Source organism: Heptranchias perlo, chromosome 22 (assembly GCF_035084215.1).
Source record: "Heptranchias perlo isolate sHepPer1 chromosome 22, sHepPer1.hap1, whole genome shotgun sequence".
Taxonomy (NCBI): Eukaryota; Metazoa; Chordata; class Chondrichthyes; order Hexanchiformes; family Hexanchidae; genus Heptranchias; species Heptranchias perlo.
Window position 1 is genome coordinate 4,956,840 of NC_090346.1, and position 25,077 is coordinate 4,981,916.

Here is a 25,077-nt window from a genome sequence, read left to right on the forward strand (position 1 = left end):
TACAATCACCATCAACTCCCTTTGCATCCTTGTGCATTTTTTTAAAAAAAACTCCAGATGCGCCTCATTTATTTATGTGTTTGTTTTTTTTAAAAATTTATATTTTCATGTTAAACAATTTGCAACTTGTGCACCACCAAGGGTTAAGGGGAAAGGGTTGCAATTGGCTGCGATCGCCCAATGGAGGAGCGGTTCAGGGTTGGAGGTGAAAGGCTCCTGTGTTGACCGACCCTCCCTCTGTTTATGTATCGCAGCTTCAGACTATGCTCGGTAAACTGCCCCGGATCCGGGCTGTGACCGTGACCGTGACCGTGCTGCCGGCCGCCGCCGCCGCCTGGAGACTCGGTAGGGCGCCTGGTCCACGGTGTGACCGTGACACACCTCCCAGCTGATCCCACTTACATCTCACCATGTGTTGCCATGCCGGCCAGTGTCATTGAACTCTGCAACAACCGTGCTTTTTAAAAAATACCTTCAAAAACATTTTCACCATTAGAGGTCTTTGTAATATTTTGGTGAAGCTTTATCTTCTGTAACCAGAAAAAAGAAAATTGTAGTTCATGTTTATATCAGTCGGGTTGTGTTTAACTCTTTATCGATATAATCCTGTGTTTTTTATATACTCTGCTAAATGTAGTTTTAAAATACTCTTCTAATCCCAACGGAAGCCATTCTAGCAATTTGAATTAATTTGGTAAAATGCACACACGTATTTTGGTAGCTGCCTAATCCTCATTGGTATTTTATTTTGTCATGGATTTTGTGTGGGTCTGCCAGTTAACACAGAGTCTGAAGTCTGTATGAAGTCATTACCTGTAAGTGTTTGCAAATATTGACTGAAGATTGGTACGGTATTGCAGGCCCAGTTGAATTTCTAGCTTGCACTGGGTAGGTGTTCAAACGAGGTTATGAATTTTAAATATTTAGATCTGTGTTAGATTAAATTAAGAATTTCTGAAATTATGTTTAAAATGGAAGCATTTGTTCTCAATTCAAATGCCCTCAGAGAAACAAGTGAATGTACGTTTTAAAAACCTCATTACCAGAACTCACTGGTCTGTCAGGAACAGGTGAAGACCAAAGGAATAGAAAACTGGGGGACTCAGCTTGGCTGCTCTTGTGAAATCCTAGTGGACAACGGTAGAGCAGCATTAATAGCGATTTAGACAAAGAGGTTATTTATCTATTTGTTGTCCTGGTTGAGAAATAATAATGTGCAATGGAAGGAAGAGGAGGTGGGTTACAGAAGGGGAAAAAAAAGTTGATAAATTGTGGCATGATGAAAATCTGTTAACAAAATGACATTGCTTATTTAACCAAGCTTATGTAGGTAGAAAGGGCTAGGCCATTGTTCCGGTGATTAACTGTGTGCAGTTTCTAGTTCTCCAGCATACAGGAGATCCTAGGCTTAAATCACAATCTCCTATACATCAAGTTACATCGAGTCTACAGTATAGGAACAGGCCATTCGGCCCAACTGGTCAATGCCAGCATTTATGCTCCACACGAGGCTCCTCGCAGCCCACTTCATCTAACCCTATCAGCATATCCTTCTGTTCCTTTCTCCCTCATGTGCTTATCTAGTTTCCCCTTAAATGCATCTATGCTATTTGCCTCAACTACTTGTGGTAGTGCATTCCACATTCTTACCATTCTTTGGGTAAAAAGTTTCTCCTGAATTCCCTATTGGATTTATTGGTGTCTATCTTATATTTTTGACCTCTAGTTTTGGACTCCCCCACAAGTAGAAACATTTTCTCTATGTCTACCCTATCAAGCCCTTTCATTATCTTTAAAGACCTCTATCAGGTCACCCCTCAGCCTTCTCTTTTATAGAGAAAAGACCCCCAGCCTGTTCAGCCTTTCCTGATAAGTACATCCTCTCTGTTCTGATATCATCCTTGTGAATCTTTTTTGCACCTTCTCCAATGCCTCTATATCCTTTTTATAAAATGGAGACCAGAACTGTTCACAGTACCCCAAGTGTGGTCTTACCAAGGTTCTATACAAGTTTAACATAACTTCTCTGCTTTTCAATTCTATCCCTCCAGAAATGAGCCTCTGTGCTTGGTTTGCCTTTTTTATGGCCTTATTAATATACATTTCAGTTTTTTTACATGCCTGATATCTATAAAATCCCATTTCAATCTCTTAACTTTGGAGAATCCCTGAATCTCCTTATGTACATAGCCATGGGGAAATGGAGGTGCAATGTAACAATGGAAAACTTTTCCACAGCACAATGTTCAGTTTAAAAACTTCTCATTCAGTTTGTAAATAAACTATGCAAATTAGTTTTCTTGACAAAATAGAATGGTTCTTTTAAACTGCCATTTAAAAAGTCTCTTATTTTTCCCTCTCGTTAACATTGAGCATATGTCCATTCTGCTTCAGTGTCAAAGGTATATCCTAAAAAAGGCAGCCATTTCATTTGGTTTCTTTTTAGCTGGAGTTGGAAATTTACAACGACATCCCAATCTGGAAACTTCCCTCAATGGCAACAACAATAAATCTCTAGTTGAATTTCGAATTTGCAGCAGTTAGACTTTGTGGCCTTAAAGGGATAGACCACCTAGATACAGCTCCACCTTAGCAGCAGAATAGTACATTATACATTACATGGTTTGACACTTCTTTCATCATAAAACAGCACAACACAGCTTACGGTGAATAATACCACAGGTGCGCCACTACTAGATATAAAGTGCTCTTTCTAAATAAATCAGTTTTGAGCCACAATGTGCAATGTATTAATCTCTATTAAATATATAACTGTTCCAAAGCTTATTCAAAACCTTTATAATCTATCCAAATAGGATCAGTGCACATTGAGGTTGCTTTAGATAGAGGTCCCTTTCATGCCAACTGTCCTTTAATCGAGTTGGCGGCCTCTGATTGAAACCATTCATAAAGCAGCCTTTTCCTGATCTGACATGAAATGCAAAGGACAAAGGAAACTCAGAGATGTTAGTACAGAAGGAGGCCATTTGGCCAGAGTGTCAGCCCTTCAACTGGAACTATTTACTCAATCAAGTTTCTCTGACCCTTCCCCCAACTGGTTTAAAAATGTATGACTATAAACACTGAAATAGAGAGGATACTTCTTATTGGCCTATGTCAAAGTTCCAAACAAGGAGATTAACGAACCTAACATGGCTTCCTTTATGACAGAATGTCTACTTTTAAAGCAAATTATATCTGGACCAACCTGATCTCAGCCAGCTCAGTAGTTAGATGTTAGAACTGGCCTCAGCACCTGTAAGTTAGGAAGGGTTAAAATAAGTCTGGGTTCCTATCTAAAGATCTGTGCTGGAAGTGCATATGTGTGGAAGTTGAATGAGGACAGCATTGAAATGTAAATTTGCACAGAAGGAATATTCACTGGCATGAGATACTATGAAGGCTACTGGCACCCGTGGAATTTATCCCGGCAAAATTAAGCATTAAGAAGAAGGGAGTGGGAGTAAAGGCCTGAGCAAATATCATTGTTTCTGGTGTTATGCAACATCCATTCATTCCGAAATTAAAGACCCCTTTATAAAACAGAAAGCACCACTCATACTCTGTCATTTAACAGCTTGTGATTTTCAGTTTGATGCAAAATATTCAGGAATAATTTATACAATTTCATATAGATATATTATTTATTTATTTACTTTATCCATCTGCAGGCTCATTTTACTTTCACTCTGGAAGTAGCGTTAGAAAGTCTAAAACCGTTATTAAGCCAAACATGAAGGTCGAGTTGTTGCCAGCGCTGGCTGATAACTATATGTATCTCCTCATTGATAATGACACCAGAGAAGCAGCAATAGTGGATCCAGTGGAGCCACAGAAGGCAAGTATAACTTTGCTATTTGATTATAATGTTATTGAAGCAGATTAGAAGTTCGATCTTATATTGTGCTTTGTACATGGCTGTAATAGAAATGGATCAGGATTTATGATTGTAATCAGGTGTTTTATATATGATGTCTAAATCAGCTCAAGTCATTTTACAAAAGCCAACTCAATTAACACAGCATAACCATAATTTGGCCTTTAACGTGAATGAAGTATTGGTTGAGTATCATTTAACTCAAAGCTCACGGAAAGGTATGTACTTTTAATAATTTTATTCTGCTACATCTATAACGTACCGTTATAAGGTTTGGAATCAGTCATTTCAGAAACATATTTCCAAAAAACCTGACCATTAACTGGGTTCAACTTAACATAATATAACTCAATTTTGGTAATACGGCAATTTGATGATGAGTTCAAATTAATGAAGCATAACAGTACAATTCAATTTCCAAGCTTATTGTACATGCTTGATAAAGTTATTTTTTTTGTAGTCGATAAATCACAGTATCACTGGTGTGTTTCCAGCGTTTGGTATCATTTAGACAATGTTGCTATAAAGACATACAATCTCGGATAGAAGGTTAGTTGCTATATCAAAATAGTTTAGCTTCCTCTGCAATGCACTGGTTCTAGCCTCTGGGGTCCATCTATGGCAAGTAGTTGGGATGACAGAAGTCAAAACTTTTGTATAGAAATGCTTCGGTATAATTTTAGCTCGTTAAAATGGATGCTGTACTGAGTTTCTGAATCACAAGATATCTGTGGTAGCTCAAGATCAGACTGCTAGCGTTTTTTTAAAATTACATTTACGCTTTAATCTTGTGTGTTAATTGGGAATAATTTGGTTGGGATGTAGAAGGCATTAAAAGCTGTGGGGGAGCCTGAGGGCTGGAGCGCTGAGTTGGAAAATTGCTTTTCAGTCCTTCATCAATTTTTACGGTGAAAAGGAAGTTTTACTTACATTTTCTTCATCAAGTTCTCTCTTCATTAGAGTTCTCAATTCTACCTGTGAAATATGTGGACAGTTTCATAACCTTGTATACGTGCATAATGTACTTTATGGTATTTTGCCTACGTATATTTCTGTGCATAATGTTGTATTTGTAGCCTCTACAAGTCTGGTGTAATTTCTGTGTTCAAATTGATTGGCGATGTAGTGGGAATCGTGGTATATTGCAGTTCACAATTTACCAGAGTCCGGGTTAGTTGTTAGACCCAGGCCATGCTAGCCTCCGCGAGAACAGGTCTTGTAAGAAGTACAATTCCTGTTCGTAAGGAATGAAGTCCACCCAATGCTGGAAACGCTGCATAACCATTGAAAGTGAAAATGGAGTTTCAAATACCCAGACTGTAATAACCTGTAGTCAGTCTTCTTTCCACCTGGCTTAGTGGTAATCCTTTTACTGAAATCTGGTTAACACCTTGCATGTGCTGTTACTCTGTGCTTTCACGCTCTTTAGCTGAACCTTTCAAAAAAACCTTCTTCACTAACCATTCAACATCACCTAATTTAGGTGAATGATATAATAAGGTTATTCTGTTTGCTTTCTGGGACTACCAGTTGAAGAATCATGGCTACAATGTTCCCTACAGGGAATATGGGATGGCAGAATTACCCATTAAGTTCCTAAACCAGTATACTGAGAAAATTGGGTAATTGGGGTTCACAGGACAGAAACCGATTTAAGATTCCAACATCCTTTACAGGATACCTTGCATACCAGGATGAGCATAAATGTCACAAAAGAAAAGGGGAAAAAACACTAGTGTTTTATAGCAATTTATTCTAGGCATTACAGAGAATAAAACGAGGAAAATTATTTGTGTGTTAATGGGGTACATACCGTTGAATGTGGTATGATGTGTGACCTTGCTGCCGTCAGGAGGATGGTGGTATTGCAATTGCACATTTTCTGGTGACATGGGCTTCTCGTCAGTTACTTCTGGTACCTACTGCCTACCTAGTGAGGGCTCAAACCCAGGCCTGCCAGTTGTTTAACAGACAACTAGTTGCTGTCCTCCTTGGGGGAGGGGAGATAAATGGGGTGTTTTTGGGGTTGGTGTACCTCCAAGATATCAGGCCTGGAGATGGAAGTTGAGAACCCCCTGGAGCTGATTGATGATTGACCGGGCAGTCTGGCTCACTAGTGGAACTTGAAAGGGGTATACCTGTCTCTAGGGGCTGGAATCCTTCCCACTCAGCTGCTGATTACCCTGCAAGTCAATGTCTTAATGGGTAGGGTGATGAGCAGTGGGAGGTTACCAGTGCTCTGTACTGGTAAGTCATGAGGTTTTAACTGCTTAAACTCCAGCAGTATCCCTGTGCACAATAAGGGGTCACTAAGCTCTGGCTCTTGCCAACCTGAGTCTAAGCTCTCTGGACTGTATTCCCATGGGGAAATGGTGCACAGTCCATATCATGCAAATTGCAAACAGAGACTCCACATATCAGAACCCGCTGACCAAAAACAAAAATTGAATATTGTGTACTGATAAATACAATGTGAAGAAAATGGAAAATTCTGATGAATTTTAAAAGGTATTGAATGCCACTGTTTTTCTTGACTCCTGCATTACACAATTAGTGAATTACTTTTCCGTTTTCCTTTTATAATTCACACAATTAATTCTATTTCATAATATTCAGTTAACAGATTACTGAATTTAATTTTTAAAGACCTGTGCTTTGAAAGTTGCAAAAATAAATTCAGTCCCGAGTGAATTATCTCTGTTTTGTTTGTTTTTATCTTTTTTAGGTAGTTGAAGCAGTTAAAAAGCATGGGGTAAAGCTGACTACGGTTCTTACCACACACCACCACTGGTAAGCGTGTGATGTTTTTAAAGCGAACTTTAGAAACCAATGCAAGGGAGTGAAAAATATACCCAACAAAAATATATCCACAGTAGCCAGCATAAACCTGCAGTAAAACCTCTGGAACAAACCGGCTGCTGCTCTTGGTTTTAAGCTCAGTATTTCCTACAGTTGAACTTCAGGACTGGGCTAGGTTTGCCAACCTTCCAGGAATTAAAGACTAATCTCCAGGGCACTGCTGCGAGCAACCCAGGAGAAAAATCATAGGGGCATTAAAAAAAATTCCTTTGAACACTTTTATTTACTCGTTATAAAAACATCAGACATGGGGACAAAGGCTGTTTGACTGACAGTCAAAAATCATCTATTCGGGCAATAAAGAGTCTATTCGCTTTCCAATTGGTATGGGAAAGCAGTGTACCGCGAATATGGACATGTTGGGTGACCAATGGCAGGAGTATGGGGACGGGGTGGTTGGAGGCAGGGGGTCATCTGATAACACCTCTAAGAATATATCTAACCAGAGTTGCCAACCCTAGACTGGACTGAACAAGGAAGTAAGATCTGGAGAACAGCAGATTATATAGTGCTTTTAACATAGAAAACATCCCAAGGCACTCCATAGAGGGGATATGGCAGTAATGAAAGAATTAAGAGAGATAGCCAAAAGCATGGTCAAAAAGAGAGGTTTTGAGGAGATGTTTAAAAGCTGGAAGAGAGGTAGCAAGGGTGGAGGGCTTAAGGGAGGGAGCTCCAGAGGATAAAGTTGAGACAGCTGAAGGATCTGCCACTGATGATGGAGCATGAGGAAGGGAGAGATGCACAGGCGATTAAAGTCCGAGGACCAAAGGGCAGTGGCTGAGATATAAGATTGGAAAAGACTGCAGAGGTAGGGAGAGGCAAGACCATGAACAACAAACATTTTAAAATGTTGGGCATAGAGAGCCAGTGGAGATAAGCAACTTAGTGCAGCACAAGATGCTGACGATGGCGTTTGTGTTTGTGATGGGATGCCAACAAGAAGGACATTGGAGAAGTTGAGTCTAAAAATGACAATGGTATGGATAAGGATTGCACATAGGAGCACAAAAGAATTTTTTTTAAACCCAGACAGAAGTACACCACTATACATAGAGAAACAGTGAAATGATGAGAGACAGACATAGAAGCAACAATTGAGAAGCTATACTTTGACTTACCATGAGCAATGCCACAAGAGATTTGCTAGTATTCATAGTATAAGAATATGGTTTAGCTGTTTGGTCTGTATACTGCTTTAGTACACACATATATTGCTTTTAACAAAAGTTGCTAAGAAATGCAATGAGAATTGTACAATGCTGAATACCTTTCTCAGTTGATATAAATCCACAGCAGTTAGTTGCTCCCCAGTTCTTCCCAACTGTAAATAGTTTTTCCATGAATAGAGTGGAGTGAATCCCAATGCCATAACAGTACAGTTCAGGTGGAGGTAGTGTCAGGATAAGCTGGTGGTATCTCACCATTACATCTGCCCAGTGCAATCTCACCATTATACCTATCTAATGCCATTCACTAGTTAGTGTGAGTGTTTTTCTATCACTGGGTATCTATCATCTCTTCCCACACTGTGCAAACATACTTTAGCTTTTTTTCCTGTATTATTTGATGTCTAGTTTTGTTAGTTTTACCATCTTGTTTTCAGGGACCATGCTGGAGGTAATGAGGAGCTGGTGAAGAAGGTATCTGGTCTTCAGGTCTATGGTGGTGATGACCGGATTGGAGCTCTCACTAATAGAGTGACACATAAGAATACATTCCAGGTAGATCCTCTAGTACATGCTCAGAGATTTTGGTGATCACCTGTACCCATAATCATTGCAAATAAGTTCCTGTTACTTTCAGTTCGCAAGCCAAAAAATGTGATGTGATGAAAGGGCATCTTTAACTTTGCTATATTTTGTGAATTAATTTCAGTAGAGTTTATGAATAAGACTCAAATATTTTGAAGTTGCAGTATCCATTTTCCTGCACTTTGTGAAGACCAATAATTGCGCCCCCCCATTTTAAAAAAAATTGTTGTGTTTACCCTCCCTCAATTCCCTGGAGGAGGTGCAGACTAATGGGTACACCTCCCAGCTCGGAATGGTTTGGGCTGTGGACTGCTTGATGACTTAACTGGTTGCCAGGAGATATAGTTGCAGTAGATTGAGTCAGCTTCCTATGTCTGCTTTAACTCTCTCTTCCCTCTTTCCCCCAAAGCAATCTTTTGCCACATCTAGCAGCCTAGAACTCTTTAAGTCTTCTACCACTGGTGGCAAACTCTGCACCTCAAAAATGTACCCATTCCATCTACTGGCTGTGTCCTGTGCAAACCAAGTTATGCATCTTATGCCCCATCAGTGCTATTTTTAATAAGGATTTTTTGTGCAAAGAAATAAATTATATATTGTCCTCTGTGTTATCCTTCAAATACACAAAGCTCACCCATAGTTTGATTTTAGAATTACTGAAATCAACATGGTTTTGGAAAAGAGGTGCTAGCAATTTACTGGCCCAGATTATTAATGGGGAGCCGGGGAGGGTGCGAGATCGGTGGCTGTAACTGACACCCATTATTTTAACTGCCCCTCCTGCCCGGTTTCTGCCAGGTGAGGGCAGTTAAAATTGAGGCCAATGATTCTTAGTGAGTAAAACCATGTTTTAAAAAGTAAACTAACAAGACGTGATGTGCTTAACCATTCAGGTTGGCTCTTTGAATGTGAAATGCCTGTTTACACCCTGCCATACATCAGGACACATCTGCTACTTTGTGACAAAAGAGAATAGCACTGAACCACCAGCTGTATTCACTGGTGAGTGTAGCTGAAACCTCCCTTTACAGTGTAACTAAATAATCATTCAACATACAGATAGTGCTAGACTGTACTGAATACTCAATGGATATGTTTTGGTTTTCAAGTAAAAGTGATCCATATTTACCAATACTGAGTGTTTGCAGTGAGTACTAAGCAATGTTCATGTAATAAGGCCTAAAATTTTCTTTTATTTTCTTTTTATGTGGTAGATTAGATCTGAGTAAAAACATGGGATGTGGGCATCGCTGGTGAGGCCAGCATTTATTGCCCATCCCTAATTGCCCTTGAGAAGGTGGTGGTGAGCCGCCTTCTTGAACCGTTGCAGTCCGTCTGGTGACTGTTCTCCCACAGTGCTGCTCAGCGGGGAGTTCCAGGATTTTGACCCAGCAACGATGAAGGCCTGGTTTTCCTGAGTGTAGCTGGCACCACCTGCCTCAGGGCAAACCAATTTTGCAGTGGGGGCTTCAAACAGGCATTAGGCCCCTTTTTTGAATATGCAAAGGGATTAACGCCCTTTTCAGGCGTGGACTTTACCAATATGGCGGGCGGTACATTTCTGGCTCGTATTGGAGGCTTAGTATGCTGTTTAGAGCCCAAAGAACGGGCACTGTGCAGCCGAATTTCAAGGCCTTGTTGTTTAAGCACTGTATCTTATTCAGTATTTTATAAGAAGTCATTTAATGTAAATTTGGAGAGTTTCAAGGGTTCCTGGGGTTTTTAGTTCATAATGCCTTTTTAAAACCTCTTTAAAATTAGCTTTATAAAAGATCAATAGTGTAGAGGTCAGGATGCCCTCTGCCAGTAGCTGTGGCCTTCCTTCTGTTAAATACCACCTTCTCCTGCAGAGATATTCAAGACTTCCATGACTTACTGCAGCATTGTGGTCCCTACAACATTAGACGTGCCTTTTCCCTTTACAATCAGAGAAGTAGTTGCAGTAACTGTGAAGATGGTGATGCTTTACTGATCTTTCATGCACTAGGATCTTACAGATACTTGTGTGAAGAGGGTCTGACTAGTGAGTCAATCCTTACTATGCATGAGACTGTACCACGCTTACATGATGCTATTTAAATCTATATCATAGAATCATACAGCACAGAAGGAGGCCATTCGGCCCATCATGCCTGTGCTGGCTCTTTGAAAGAGCTATCCAATTAGTCCCACTCCTCTGCTCTTTCCCCATAACCCTGAAAATTTTTCCTTTCCAAGTATTTATCCACTTCCCTTTTGAAAGTTACTATTGAATCTGATTCCTCCACCCTTTCAGGCAGTGAATTCCAGATTACAACGACTCGTGGGTAAAATAATTTCTCCTCATCTCTCTTTTGTCAATTACCTTAAATCTGTGTCCTCTGGCTACCAACCCTCCTGTCAGTGGAAACAGTTTTTCCCTATCTACTCTGTAAAACAAAATTAATTGCTCAGAGTTTTAAATCTGTGTAAAGGTTCACACATTTTTCCATTCTTGCCCTTGCGCATCCCCGATTTTAATCGCTCCACCATTAGCGGCCGTGCCCCAAGCCCTAAGCTCTGGAATTCCCTCCCTAAACCCCTCTGCTTCTCTACCTCTCTCCTCTTTTAAGACGCTCCTTAAAACCTACCTCTTTGACCAAGCTTTTGGTCACCGGTCCTAACATCTCCTTATGTGGCTCAGTGTCAAATTTTGTTTGATAACGCTCTTGTGCCTTGGGACGTTTTACTATGTTAAAGGCGCTATATAAATGCAAATTGTTGTTTTTGCCATCATCAAACTTCCCTCTGCTTTTCATATTCTTAGCACAGTGCTGCTGGTGTTGATGGCCTCAACCATCTCTCGCCATGCCTGCAATGGCCTTATCCTCAAAACAGGATGCCTTACCTGACCCATCTTTTTTACTGGCATGCTGATGGATTGCGAGCTTTTTGTTTTACTGCAGCCATGAAATCTTGCATCTCTGCACTGCCAGTTTAACATTTTTTATTGGAAAAAAAATGATTTCCCAGAAGCACTCCAGGACATTTTTGTGCAAATTGTAGGCTCCCACACTGCTCACCCAGGCTCAGGCTTCCCTGTCCCCTCCACAGGCACTCCCCAAGACCTCATGCTCCAGCCACAAGCCTTTAAGGCCTGCAAGAGTGCTTCATTTTCCTGTGCCCTCATGTCTGGCACCCAATAAGAGACCTTAGTGTCCCGCCATGTAGTGCCCACAATGGGCAAATTAGCTGACCTGCCAAACATCAAGATCACCACAGACAGTTGAGGGGCAATCTAGAAGAAAGTAGTCAAAAAAAAAAATCTGTATTACAAACGGACAGGAAAAGCTAGAGAGTTTAGGTCGTGCTTTGCAGTTTCTGTTCCCAAAATCATCACTCGTCAATACAAATGAAAATGCAGATGTTAGAAATAAAAGTCTGACAAAAATACATAATGAAATTAAAACTCAAATCAAATGGGGAATTTTAATGAAGGTGTGACATATACTGACCACAGCTTAATTCTTTTGGTTTTTTTTTTACCCTGTTGATTTTTCTGATTGAATATCTAGGGTTTTCTTGTACTGTGTCCATTTATAGCTTTAAGGGTGATGGATTCACACTGTTTATTGTTCAATCATAGTTTGCTTTTTCTTTTCCTTCTTCAGTCTTTGTCAAGTGTTTAGTTTTACTTGTATATTTTTATATAACCTATTTCAAGGCCCAGTTGTCTCTATTAGGATTGACACGTTGGTCTTGGTTTTCCCACAGGTGATACTCTGTTTGTTGCTGGCTGTGGCAAATTCTTTGAAGGGTCCGGTGAGGAGATGTACCGAGCTCTGATTGACATTCTGGGCAGCCTGCCATCTGAAACTGTAAGTGTTTTAGTTTTCAGTAAGGATTCAAAATGTTAACTTATTTTCAATGTTAGCAGTCAGTTTTTACCATATGCTTTACAATTTTTGTTTTTTTTAAAAAGGAATCTGCCATTTGTTTTCTGTCATTGTTATATTTCTGCAACAATTATTTTAGAATAAAATGTCTCTTGTGTACTTTTATCCTGTTTGTATTTTTCCTTCATCCTTTTCCTGCCCATATGTTACGCTGCCCTCTCTGCTCCTAGAGATATTAGCTGCTCACTGGGATAGAGTTCCAGGGTCAGGCACTCTCCAAGTGGCTATTTTTCAGTGACTGCTGGCAGGCTATTAGACTGCAGCAGAACTTAACCCTGTCCTCATCCAATGTTCGCACATATGCACTTCCTGCAGGGGTAACTGGATAGAAATTAGGAGAATAAACTCAGGTCAACTTTCCCCTTATTCAGGAATGCTGCGGCCAATTGTTGCTACCCTAGTGCTGTCCCAACTGATATTAGTTAACTCAGCACGGACCAGGAATTAAACTTAGATTTTTTTTGTCTTCAAGACTGAGGACATTCGCTCAGCAGGCTCTGCCCCTTTCACCTCCTCTCCTTCCCTGCCCTCACTCCCCTTCCCTGAGCCTCCTCCATAGGCAACTTCCACTCCTCCTTCAATTCAAAGTTTCTTTCCATATTGATCTCCCAACCCAGCAAACTCCCCTTCTCCATAAGTCAATACTTGTTTCTTTAATCCTCTTCCGTGCAGATCCTGACCACCACACTTTTTCTTATGTTCATTGTCAACCTATCCCCCTAGCCACTGGTACTGTCTCAATCCTTTTGAGGACCTCCATCATTACCCCTTTTCCTAAAAAAAAAAACCCAGCCTCAACACTGCCATCATTCCAACCATTACCTTATCTCTATCCTGCTTTTTCTCTTCAAGGTCCTTGAACATGTGGTCACCATCCAAGTTATCAATGGTATGTTGGGTGTCTTTCAATGCTTCCGACCAGTCAATTGTCCTGGTTCCGTTTCTATCTATCCCAGCACCGAATCGCCTTAAATGGTTTCTCCTTTGCCCAATGTGTCAACTGTGGTATGCCCCAGTTTTATATCTTCAGTCCCGTTCTATTTATAGTCTATACACTATCCCTTGGTATCATCATCTGCAAAGGCAGGTTCAGCTTTCACATGTATGCCGATGACACCCAGCTCTACCTCTACACCTTCACCATTGACTCCAAGACTCCCATGATACTATCTGACTCTGTCTCTGATATCAAGGCCTGGATAAGTCTGATTTTCCTCCAGCTCAACACTGACAAAGCCAAAGCCTTGCTTTTTGGTTCCTGCCTGTACCTAGGAGCCTCTGGCACCACTGGGCATAATCATCCCCAGCTGCCCATTCAGAGTGGATTAGATATTCTGCAACCTCAGCACTTGAGTTAACCCCCACAGTCAGTTTCTACAGCTAACATTTTCCACCTGAAAAACATTGCCTGCCTACAACTTACCTCCTTCCCTTCACTTCTGAAAGCCTAATCCGTGCCTTCATCGTACCCAGGATCGACTTGAATGCCTTCCTCCCTGGCCTTTCCTCCTCCATCCTGCACACACTTCAGCTAATCCAAAACTCTGCAGACAAAGTTCTTTTGCTCATTAGCGTTTCCATTAGTCCTTGCTGAGATCCATTGGCTCCCTGTTCCCCAGTGTAGCTGTTTCAGCGTCCTCGTTCCTATTTTCGAATTCCTCCACGCCTTCACCTCCTCCTTTCTACTTGATTGATTTTCTCCAACCGTATGTTCTCGAACATTAGCTTACTGTTCATTTCTTTTCCTGCTGCCGTATCAGTAACCAATCTTTGAGTAACTATGATCTTGCCCTCTGGAATGATTTCCCTAAATCACTCCACGTCACCACTTCTCTCCATTCCTTCAAAAGCCTCTTCAAAACCTATCTCTTCAATTGTGCTTTCCACTCAGCATCCTCTTTCTCATTAAGCAATTTGAGATATTCTTCCCAGGTGAGGAGCACTATGCCAACGTACTCTGTTTAATGGCCCAGCTAATCCAGCTTAACCAGGTGAACCATCAGTACAGATTTCTGGTAAATAAGGAATTGGTTTTGAGACCCCCATTAAAGTGGGGTGTTCTCAGGAACTGCAGCATTATTATCCTCCTGAGAATGAAATATTCCATGCAGATCTCCAGAGTTTTGTGTAAGGGAGGATGAGGTGTTTTTAAGTCGTTATGAAAATTGGGGCCTGTAATCCATCAATTTCACAAAGCTCTGGTATTAAGTTCTCTATCTTATTGTTTTCTATGTTAGGCTTCACAAAAATTAAAAATACACTATTTCTGGAATTATTTTGCTGTGATTTCCATTTTAACTTTTTTTTTATTGCTGCTAAAGCACACATACTTAAAAAATGTAATTACTGGAACTGAACTGTAATAAAGAGTTAGGTGCAACTGGGAGACAAAATGGATTTGTGAATTTTCATCTCACTCTGGTGGAATGAAACTCACCACTCTGATTTGTAAGGGCCTGTGTGAAATGAGTTTTAGCAGGCTCGACCCAGTGTCCTATGGTCATGGTTTTACCCCAAACAGCCTGTAACTTTGAATTGAATTGATCATTTCATTCGACAAGGATGGTTAATGTAAGAAATACTGGGCATATTGCACTGCTAAAATGAAATTCAGTAGGTGGTGCTTTTCAAAAGTAAAAAGAACTTGTATTTATATAGCGCCTTATCACCTCCTCAGGATGTCCCATAGTACTCCACAACCAATTAACTACTTTCCAAGGGCAGTCATTGCTGTTGTGTAGGCAAACACGGCAACCATTTTGTGCTAAGTAAGGTCCCACAAACAGGAAATGAGGCGAATGGCCAGTTGGTGTGTTTTTGGTGGGTTGGTTGAGGGAGGAATGTTGGCCAATACACTGGGAGAGCTCCCTGCTCTTCTTAAATAGTGTCATGCAATCTTTCCACCTGAACCACCAAAACAGGCAGACGGGATCTCAGTTTAATATCTCTCCTTGAAGATGGAACCTCCATCAATGTAGTATTCCCTCAGTCCTGCAGTGAATTGTCAGCCAAGGTTATGTGCTCAAATCCTGGGTTGTGACTTGAACCTACTGTCTTCTGACTCAAAGGTAAGAGTGCTACCAAATGAACCAAGCTGACACAAAGCCAAAAAGGTGTAAGGTATGTTGTTGGAGGGAAAACACCTTTTCAGTACCCTTATCTTGGTCACAAACATTCACCAAAAAATATACATTTTTTTTTTAAAAAGTAATGAAAAGGATACTATAATATTGGCAGTCAAAGAACTATTTCAGAACAATCTGGTGTGGAAGGGGGTAATTTTAACCTCCAAGGATGGGTGGCAGTAAAAATAGTTGATTTTTGGAGTGGGACTGCATCCCGGCTCCAACCCGCCCATTCCGGGTTTAATCCAGGTGCGTTTGGATGCGTGGACGCATCAGAAACCTGGAAGTCCTGTCCCCACTTAAAGCCAGAAGATCGATACTTAAAGGGGCAATGTACATCATTACGATAATTGAGGTACTTAATTTTTGTGTATTTGAAATGTCAAACAAATTTAACGTTACCTGTTTGGGTTCCCATTGCTTCTGATTCAAGTCAGGTGAAAGCAGGCGGGAAGGGCCGGATCCATGAGGTGAGTGCCTTTATTGCACTGCTTGTGGGCCCAGAGGAGCAGGAGTGCTTCATCCTGGCCCAACAAGCTCACCTGGTGTGATCGGACCTCCGCGATCAGTGGGCCCTCGCAATCGGCCAACCTCCCTCGATGGTGACCCACCCCCCCCCCACCTCCCCCCCCCCCCCCCCCCCCCCCCCGACCTTCTCCAAGGCCCACCCGATGTTGTCCACCCTCCACCTACCCCCTCCCCCAACCCCTTTGATTTCTTCCACGGCCCACAATCTCTCTCCATCTCCCTCCCCGTTCTCCGATTTGCAGCTCCTTTCCCTCCTGACAAGTCACCAGCCCATCAATCTGGCTGCCTGGTGCGTGGGAAACCCGGAAGTGCAAATACGCGCCTTCAATTGAGTTGCGACGCACTCTATTTGCTTCCGGGTTCCCCACGCGAATATCTACGGACACACTGGGTTCCCGGCTCCAAGATAAAAACATGCCCAAAAAATCCAGGATGAGAAACTTGTGATGCTAATGCAAGTACTATGAGTTATGATGAAATCTGTGCTCTTGTATGCCAAATGTTGTTTATATGTGTGATACTAAAGCTAGCATATTTTATTTTTAGCGGGTGTACTGCGGGCATGAGTATACCATCAACAATCTGAAATTTGCTCACCATGTTGAACCAAACAATGAAGCGATCAAAAAAAAGTTAGCTTGGGCAAAGGTAAGTTAGCTGATCATGACTGATGCAAGTCATTGAATTAAACACTCCTGGAATTTGCCACACTGATATGAGCTGTCCACTTCATCTTATGACTGATGCCTGATCTACTGGCCATTTTGATTAACTCTAATGAAATGTAGGTTTGGCCACTGGCATTTGTTGAGTTCAATGTTACACACACACAGGTGGCCCTGGGGCAGGTTTTCTGTTCCAGCCATTGAATGCAACAAGTCTCGAGAAATATGTGAGGCCTAATGTTTCACAGCCTCAGACCAAATCTGACCATCTCACTGAGCCTCACCTACTCTCTAACTCTGCATTAGCAAAATTATTTTTTTAGACTAATCCTTGCTGAAGTACTGATTACAGTGTGATCGTACAAATTGTGAACTGATGCAAGAATATAAATTTTGTGACTTTGTTCTTTGCTTGGCCTGAGGTGGTGGTTGTATCTGTTATATTGTGCAGCCTTCTACCATACGCACCTTACACACTACCACAGTTAGTTCCTTCAGCCGTTTCTAGAGAGAACACCAGTTAACCTCTATCCGCAGGGAATAAACCTTTTCTTTTAGTGGTGGTGTAGAAGCAAGTTAGAAACTGGCCTCATCTCTGCTGCCAGTAACAAGAACCAAAATAAGGGGCAAATTGAGTGCCAGTCAGTAATTCCGCTGCCCTGTCCCCAATGTCTGAGTCAGTATTTAAATAAATATTTCAATATTCTCAACAAATATACATTCCATTGAGAAATAAAACTCCATGAGAAAAGTGATCTACCCATGACTAACTAAAGAAGTTAAGGATAGTATCAGATTAAAAGAAGAGGTTTATAATGTTGCCAAGAAGAGTAGTAAGCCTGAGGATTGGGAGAGTTTTAGAAACCAGCAAAGGACAACCAAAAAATTGATGATGAGAGAAAATAGAATATGAAAGTAAACTAACAAGAAATATAAAAATGGATTGAGAGCTTCTACAAGTATGTAAAAAGGAAGAGTAGCAAAAGTAAACACTGGTCCCTTAGAGGCCAACTGGAGAAGTTATAATGGGGAATCAGGAAATGGTAGATGCATTAAACAAATATTTTGTATCTCTCTTCACAGTAGAAGACACAAAAAACATACCAGAAATAGTGGAGAACCAAGGGTCTAGTGAGTGAGGAACTTAAAGTAATTAATATCAGTGGAGAAAAAGTACTTGAGAAATTAATGAGACTAAAAGCTGATAAATCCCTGGACCTGATGGCCTACATCACAGGGTTCTAAAAGAGGTGGCTGCAGAATTAGTGGATCTTCCAAAATTCCTCAGATTCTAGAATGGTCCCAGTGGATTGGAAGGTAGCAAATGTAACCCCGCTATTCAAGAAAGGAGGGAGAGAGAAAACAGGGAACTACAGGCCAGTTAGCCTGACATCAGTCAGGAAAATGCTGGAATCCATTATTATTAAGGAAGTGGTAACAGGGCACTTAGCAAATCATAATATGATTAGGCAGAGTCGGCATGGTTTTATGAAAGGGAAATAGTGTTTGACAAATTTAATAAAGTTTTGTAAGGATGGAACCAACAGGATAGATAAAGGGAAACCAGTGGATGTCGTATATTTGGATTTTCAAAAGGCATTCAATAAGGTGCCACATAAAAGGTTGTTACACAAGATAAGGACTCATGGGTTTGGGGGTAATATATTAGCATGAATAGAGGATTGGTTAACGGACAGAAAACAGAAAGTAGGGATAAACGGGTCATTTTCGGGTTGGCAGGCTGTAACTAGTGGGTGCCGCAAGGATCGGTGCTTGGGCCTCAGCTATTTACAATCTATATTAATGATTTAGGTGATGGGACCGAGTGTAATGTATCCAGGTTTGCTGATGATACAAAGCTAGGTGGGAAAGTAAGCTGTGAGGAGGACACAGAGTCTGCAAAGGGATATAGACAGGTTAAGTGAGTGGGCAAGAAGGTGGCAGATGGAGTACAATGTGGGGAAATGTGAGGTTATTCACTTTGGTAGGAAGAATAGAAAAACAGAATATTTTTTAAATGGTGAGAAACTATTAAATGTTGGTGTTCAGAGGGATTTGGGTGTCCTTGTACAAGAAACAAGAAGTTAGCATACAGGTACAGCAAGCGATTAGGAAAGCAAATGGTATGTTGGCCTTTATTGCAAGGGGGTTGGAGTACAAGAGTAAGGAAGACCTCACCTGGAGTACTGCGTACAGTTTTGGTCTCCTTATCTAAGGAAGGATATACTCTCCTTAGAGGCGGTGCAGCAAAGGTTCACTCAATTAATTCCTGGGATGAGAGGGTTGTCCTATGAGGAGAGATTGAGTAGAATGGGCCTACACTGTCTAGAGATTAGAAGAATGAAAGGTGATCTCATTGAAACATATAAGATTATGAGGGGGCTTGGCAGGGTAGATGCTGGAGAGTCTAGAACTAGGGGGGCGTAGTCGCAGGATAAGGGGTCGGCCATTTAAGACGGAGATGAGGAGGAACTTCTTCACTCAGAGGGTTGTGAATCTTTGGAATTCTCTACCCCAGAGGGCTGTGGACGCTGAGTCACTGAATATATTCATGGCGGAGATCAATAGATTTTTGGACTCTAGGGAAATGGGAATCGGGCAGGAAAGTGGATTTGAGATTGAAGATCAGCCATGATCTGATTGAATGGCGGAGCAGGCTCGAGGGGCCGTATGGCCTACTCCTGCTCCTATTTCTTATGTCGTAGTAGTTATGATTGGTTGCATATAAGAATGTGCAGCAGATCACCAAATAGGGAAAAGATGTGCTTAATGACCTAGTCTCTCAATTTGCCATGATCACTGGCAGGAAAAGAAAAAAGAAAGACTTGCATTTATATAGCATCTTTCACTACAGGACATCACAAAACACTTTACAGCCAATGAAGTACTTTTGAAGTGTAGTCATTGTTGTAGTGTAGGAATTATGGCTGCCAATTTGTGCACAGCAAGATCCCACAAATAGCAATGTGATAACAATCAGATAATCTGCTTGTGATGTTGGTTGAGGGATAAATATTGGCCAGGACACCGGGGAGAACTCCGCTGCTCTTTGAAATAGTCTTGTGGGGCCTTTTACATCCACCTGAGGGCAGACGGGGCCTCGGTTTAACGTCTCATCCGAAAGACGGCATCTCCAACAGTGTAGCACTTCCTCAGTACTGCACTGGAGTGTCAGCCTAGATTTTGTGCTCCAGTCTCTGGAGTTGGGCTTGAACCCACGACCTTGTGACTCAGACAAGAGGCTGACACCATGGTGGGGCAGTATCTGATTCGTTAAGCTCCCTCTCCATTTCTGAATTCCAGCAGAATGGAGTCATCATTAGGGAAAGTTGTAAAGCACAGTGAGGCTTGGTAAAAGTCATAACGGCATCTGACAATAAGCATAGGATTTAAGCAAACTAGACCTAACTGGCTTAAGTATTTAGGAGGAAATTTGTTTCTTTTTTACTTCTGTGGATCTTCAGAACTAAATAAAATCCATTAGAACAAGATTTGTAAGTTTCTCTTCGAGCTGAATCCACAAGTTAAAAATCCAATGTGTTCTGTATAGGTAGTTGACAGTTATAATGCATAGATAACTCATTGCCAATGTTTGGTGAATTTAAATCTTAGACTTTTAGCATTTTGTTTTTTTTTCCGTATTTGTTTTTAGGAGCACTATGGTCTTGGAGAACCTACCATTCCATCCACCATTGGAGAGGAGTTCAGTTATAACCCATTCATGAGAGTGAGGTACAGTGAAATCCAAGTTTAGAGTCTCTAATACCTTTGTATCTCTTTCTTCAGAATACAAAGTTGTTGCCAAGAAAGGAAGAGAAAAAGACTAAGCTAGAAAATATAATTATCGTCCTTTTATTAATTTGTATTTAAAGGTTTTTTTAACGGTTGTCCTCAGCATAAATTAGCATAATTTGTTTTGTGGAATTAAAAAAAAATTTCAAGCCCTCAATTATATAGCAGGGAGCTGAAGTGAAATGTGCAGCTAAAGTGACTTGTACCCTGCAATACCACAGGTTTAATAACTTACCTCTGCTGATGGTTCAGTTCCCACACTCTGACGTGTTCAGCAATCCTCTTCCAATTTTTTTTCCTCTTTAGAAATGGGATTTCTTTGCAAACACTTGGTGCTGCACTCAGCAAACCCAAATGAAATGGACAATACTCAGCCAACCAAGACTGGCATGACACACGCTCACTAGACAAATATATTCAAAAGCTAACTGAAATAGGCGGAGAAAAATACTTTAATTGGTTTTCAGTACGGACCCTGGTGTTTAGGCTACTTTTTAGCTGCAGGATCATCAACCACCGAGAAACATCATCTATTTTCAACACCAGACATGTTTCTGTAACTCCACAAACCCACTTCCATGTCTTTTTTTTCTTTTCTAATTGGTAAAATGACACCAGATCCTGATAATCAATAAGTGTTTCCCCAGTTAAAGTTGAAGTTTATTTCAGCTCCATTCTAAATGATCAGATCTGTTTGGGTTTTCAGGTTTCCCCTGGGCAGCAACAATCTATAATATATTTCAGTTCATACTGCTTTATGGTTCGAGCAGTTATAGACCTTTGTTTGCCAATTAATCAGGGACGAGTTACTTTCTGGGCACGGGGAACTGAGAAATAAAGCAACTTGCAAATCAATCGCCAATTTAGGTCACAGTGTTCTATTGCCAGGTTACTGCACAGTGTTCTGTCCCTGTTAGCTTCAACCCTTCATTCATTCCCCGATCCTTTAAAACAGCCAATCCTTTGGAGCTTCTGTCCCAATAAACAGGTCCTCGTCTGTACAAAGTAGCATCTTTCATGATTTACTTCCTCTTTCAAAAATTCAGGTAATTATTTTTGGGGTTGAGAATTGAGTACAAGGTTTATGTTCACGAAAGGGATGGATGGACTGATGAGCTCAACAATTTTTTTTTTACAGGGAGAAGTCTGTACAAGAGCATGCTGGACAGAAAGATGCGATTTCTACAATGGATGCAATCAGAAAAGAAAAAGATCTATTTAAAGTGCCAAAAGATTAACTGTAGGAAGTAGCAATACTTTCCTCCAGCACAGCTTTCAATACAGCACCTTCTAGTGTGCTTGGAGTGGCAGTGAGCTGCAAAATATGCATTCAGTAGTGAATATTCTTTTAAATAAATTGAATTTGCTTCGCAGATGGAATGTGCAAAATGTATATAAATTTTCATGTGCTGAGAATCATTTATAATTGTCAACATGTTCTTTAGTGTTTGGGGCTTTAGTCATATCTTGACCTGCTTTCTTCCTTTTTCTCTTTTTCATTCCCCCCCTCCAGTTTGTTCCTGTGTGTTTCTATTTTCTGGCAGCCAAGCAAATAAGTGATTTGATATCCAACTAGAGAGCTGCAATTTGAGGTCCGAGAGTTAGTTGTCACTCAGACTTGCCCATCTTGTTTTACTGAGTGATGAACACTAAGCGTTTGCAAAGGAATCCTATTCCCAGGAAGAGTAAAAAATGAAACTATGCAGCTTGTCCCACTCAAATCCATCATAACCAAGACATTTTGAAAGTGACTGTAGCCAAATGCCTCTCATGTCCTGCTGATTTATGGTGGTTTAAAAACTAAATAAATCTTGAAGGAAAAGCAGGTTGACCTTTGATTCATTTACCTGTGCAACAGGTTAACCTGACAGCATGAGAAATGAAAGCTTTCAGTTTTTTTTTTAAAAAGATTGAAATTGGATTCAGGCTCTGGCTGAGTCCGGTCACCCTGTTTTAGAATATAATTTCTGTCCTGAAGTGTGTACTTCATCAAACTCCCACCTTGTCTTCTCAACACACAATCCCATTTATTTATTTCTGAACTTTGAAAGTTGTGAACTCCTCCTTAAGAGGAGAGCATTCTCCTGTCCTGTAGTTATGAATGATAGTGAAATTGAATGGAAAATGTTAACTTGTAGTTTAAACAGTATCAAATTTTGATTTTGTTTTTGCACGTTTGAGTAGAATTAGCTGTCAGTTAAGAACCTTACTATTAGAACTAAAGCTGAAATAATTAAATGATCTGTATTCTGTTAGGACCAGTTGTGAAACAGATAGTGAAAAGTTAGCATGAGGTTCAAAATACTATATGAACACAAGATTTTTTTTGCCCCTCCCTTCATTACAACACCAGGACTGTCCTAATGTACCTGTGTTTTTCTTAATAATACAACAATTTCTGTTATAGATCACATTTAATCTTGGCTTCCTTCCTGGAAGGACAACAGCATAAATGTTTTGTATTTTTAAGAGGATTTGTATTTGGGAATTCCTTTGTATGAAGCCATGGGCACTGGGGGTGTGTAAAGAATGTGGGAGCCCATTGTGATAGTCACAATAAAAATATTTAGTGGTCACTTTTGTACGGTATGATCTGGAATCTGAGGCTAAACCAAATAATAAGATTTATAGTTTTAACCAAAAATAACTGCTGTATTGCCCAATGGTTCTCTGCAGACTTATAACTAACTTGAAGGAATTTATCCAAATTGCACCTTGCTATTCCTGAACTGGTCATTTTCCCTATTAATCCAGAACTTCCAGTCTCAGCACAGGTGTCTGTGTTGGCAGTCGATAATGAAACTAGCACACTTTGGATCAAATTAAGTCACTGTCACGCCATGATTTTATAATTATTCCATAGTTCTGTCCAACACTAGACTTGGGAGTAAGGCTTTTGTGTTCTGTTCCCTCCTTATTGGCTTCCTTTTTGTGGAATCTCTTTACTAGTAAGCTTCTCCGTTGACACTGTATGCCTGCTGATTTTGTTTTTAGCATCAAAGTCGTAGTGTTCATTTTGTGAAGTTACTCAGAAAATATATTAATTGAGAAAATAAAATGCTTTCTGTGGTATTCATTATGTGAATGAAGGACATTCTTTACACTGAAATCAAAATGTATATCACTGATTCAAAGATGAACTTGATTTTGTAGCAGGAAAATGTCAACTTTACATTTTCAACAAGAAACATGAAACTATTTTACAAAGAGTAACAATAATTCATATTCGACTAGTTCATCTGTGCTGTTCATTGCATTTTAACACTATATATACTGGGAATCACCAACATAATCATAGTATGGTACAGCACAGAAGGAGGCCATTCAGCCCATCTTGCCTATGCTGGCTCTTTGAAAGAGCTATTCAAATAGTCCCACTCTCCTGCGCTTTCCCCATAGCCCTGTTATTTTTTTCCCTTCAAGTATTTATCCAATTCCCTTTTGAAAGTTACTATTGAATCTGTTACCACCACCCTTTCGGGCAGTGAATTCCAGATCATAACAACTCGCTGCGTTTTTTAAAAATAAAGTCAGTGTTAGGAATGGAGCACTTCTGATTCTTTGAACTAACTCATTGTCAGCAATAAACACTCTCAGCACAGCAGTGGCATAGCCAGATTAGACACTAAATCCGCATACTGATTTTATTCTTTCCCTTTATTAAGGATTGTTTTCAAATATTCCAGCTCCGATCATTTTATAAAATGGAGACACTTCAATGATGCCTACCGTCAGTTTCTATCTTCAGCACTTGCCAATTTAGTTTAGTTTCATTCATTTATCATTTTTTAAACCATTAATTGGACAGGAATTGGTAGAGAGGTTTTAAGGGTGATTGCTGTTGGAAATAAAAACAAAACTTGTGGTTGAAACAATTGTACCTGGATTTTATTCTGGCTGGGCAGCAGGAGTTTCTTGCTGGCGAATGGCCCACTACCTAGGGTTGCCAACCCTCCAGGATTGTCCTGGTGTCTCCTGGAATTAAACACTGAGCTTCTGACCCCACATCACCATCACCAAGACCGCCTACTTCCACCTCCTGCAGTATCGCTAGTCCCCGCTCCTGCCTCAGCCCATCTGCTACTGAAACCTTCATCCATGCTTTTGTTACCTCCAGACTGGACTACTACAATGCTCCCCTGACTGGCTTCCTTTCTTCCATCCTCTGTAAACCTCAACTCATCCAAAATTCTGTTGCCTGTATCCTAACTCGCTGCAAGTCCTGCTCACTCATCATCCCTGTGCTTGCTCCCAGTTCAGCAATGCCTCGAATTTAAAAATCTCATTCTTGTGTTCAAATTCCTCCACGGTCTCACCCCACCCTCTCTCTGTAACATCCTTCAGCCCTACAACTCTGAGAGCTTTGCGTTCCTCCGATTCTGGCCTCTTGTGCATCCCTGATTTACTTTGCCCCATTGGTGGCCATGCCTTCAGTTGGCTAGGTGCTAAGCTTTGGAATTTCCTCCCTAAACCACCTCCTTTCTAACTCTCCTCCTTTCGGCCACCTGTCCTAAAATCTCCTTATGTGGCTCGGTGTCAAATTCTGTCCGATAACTCTCCTGT

At 40.7% G+C, this 25,077-nt stretch overlaps 1 protein-coding gene across 1 annotated transcript; it reads left to right on the forward strand.

Annotated features, from left to right (window-relative positions):
• The first annotated feature begins 219 nt into the window (after nucleotides 1–219).
• On the forward strand, nucleotides 220–23,590 carry hagh (hydroxyacylglutathione hydrolase). The gene is made up of 9 exons (XM_068002849.1): nucleotides 220–345; nucleotides 3,672–3,838; nucleotides 6,603–6,667; nucleotides 8,343–8,460; nucleotides 9,384–9,492; nucleotides 12,223–12,326; nucleotides 16,604–16,705; nucleotides 20,375–20,454; nucleotides 21,653–23,590. Exons 1-9 carry the CDS (start codon nucleotides 264–266, stop codon nucleotides 21,750–21,752), a joined length of 927 nt encoding a protein of 308 aa, XP_067858950.1. The 5' UTR covers nucleotides 220–263; the 3' UTR covers nucleotides 21,753–23,590.
• Nucleotides 23,591–25,077: the final 1,487 nt, after the last annotated feature.

What these genes read in the sequence shown, in the direction of transcription:
- hagh (XM_068002849.1), top strand. Translation starts at nt 264, where the DNA reads ATGCTCGGTAAACTGCCCCGGATCCGGGCTGTGACCGTGACCGTGACC. An exon ending in ACCACCAGCTGTATTCACTG is followed by an intron (nt 9,493 to 12,222) that starts GTGAGTGTAGCT and finishes GTTTTCCCACAG; the next exon opens with GTGATACTCTGTTTGTTGCT. An exon ending in GCAGCCTGCCATCTGAAACT is followed by an intron (nt 12,327 to 16,603) that starts GTAAGTGTTTTA and finishes TTTTATTTTTAG; the next exon opens with CGGGTGTACTGCGGGCATGA.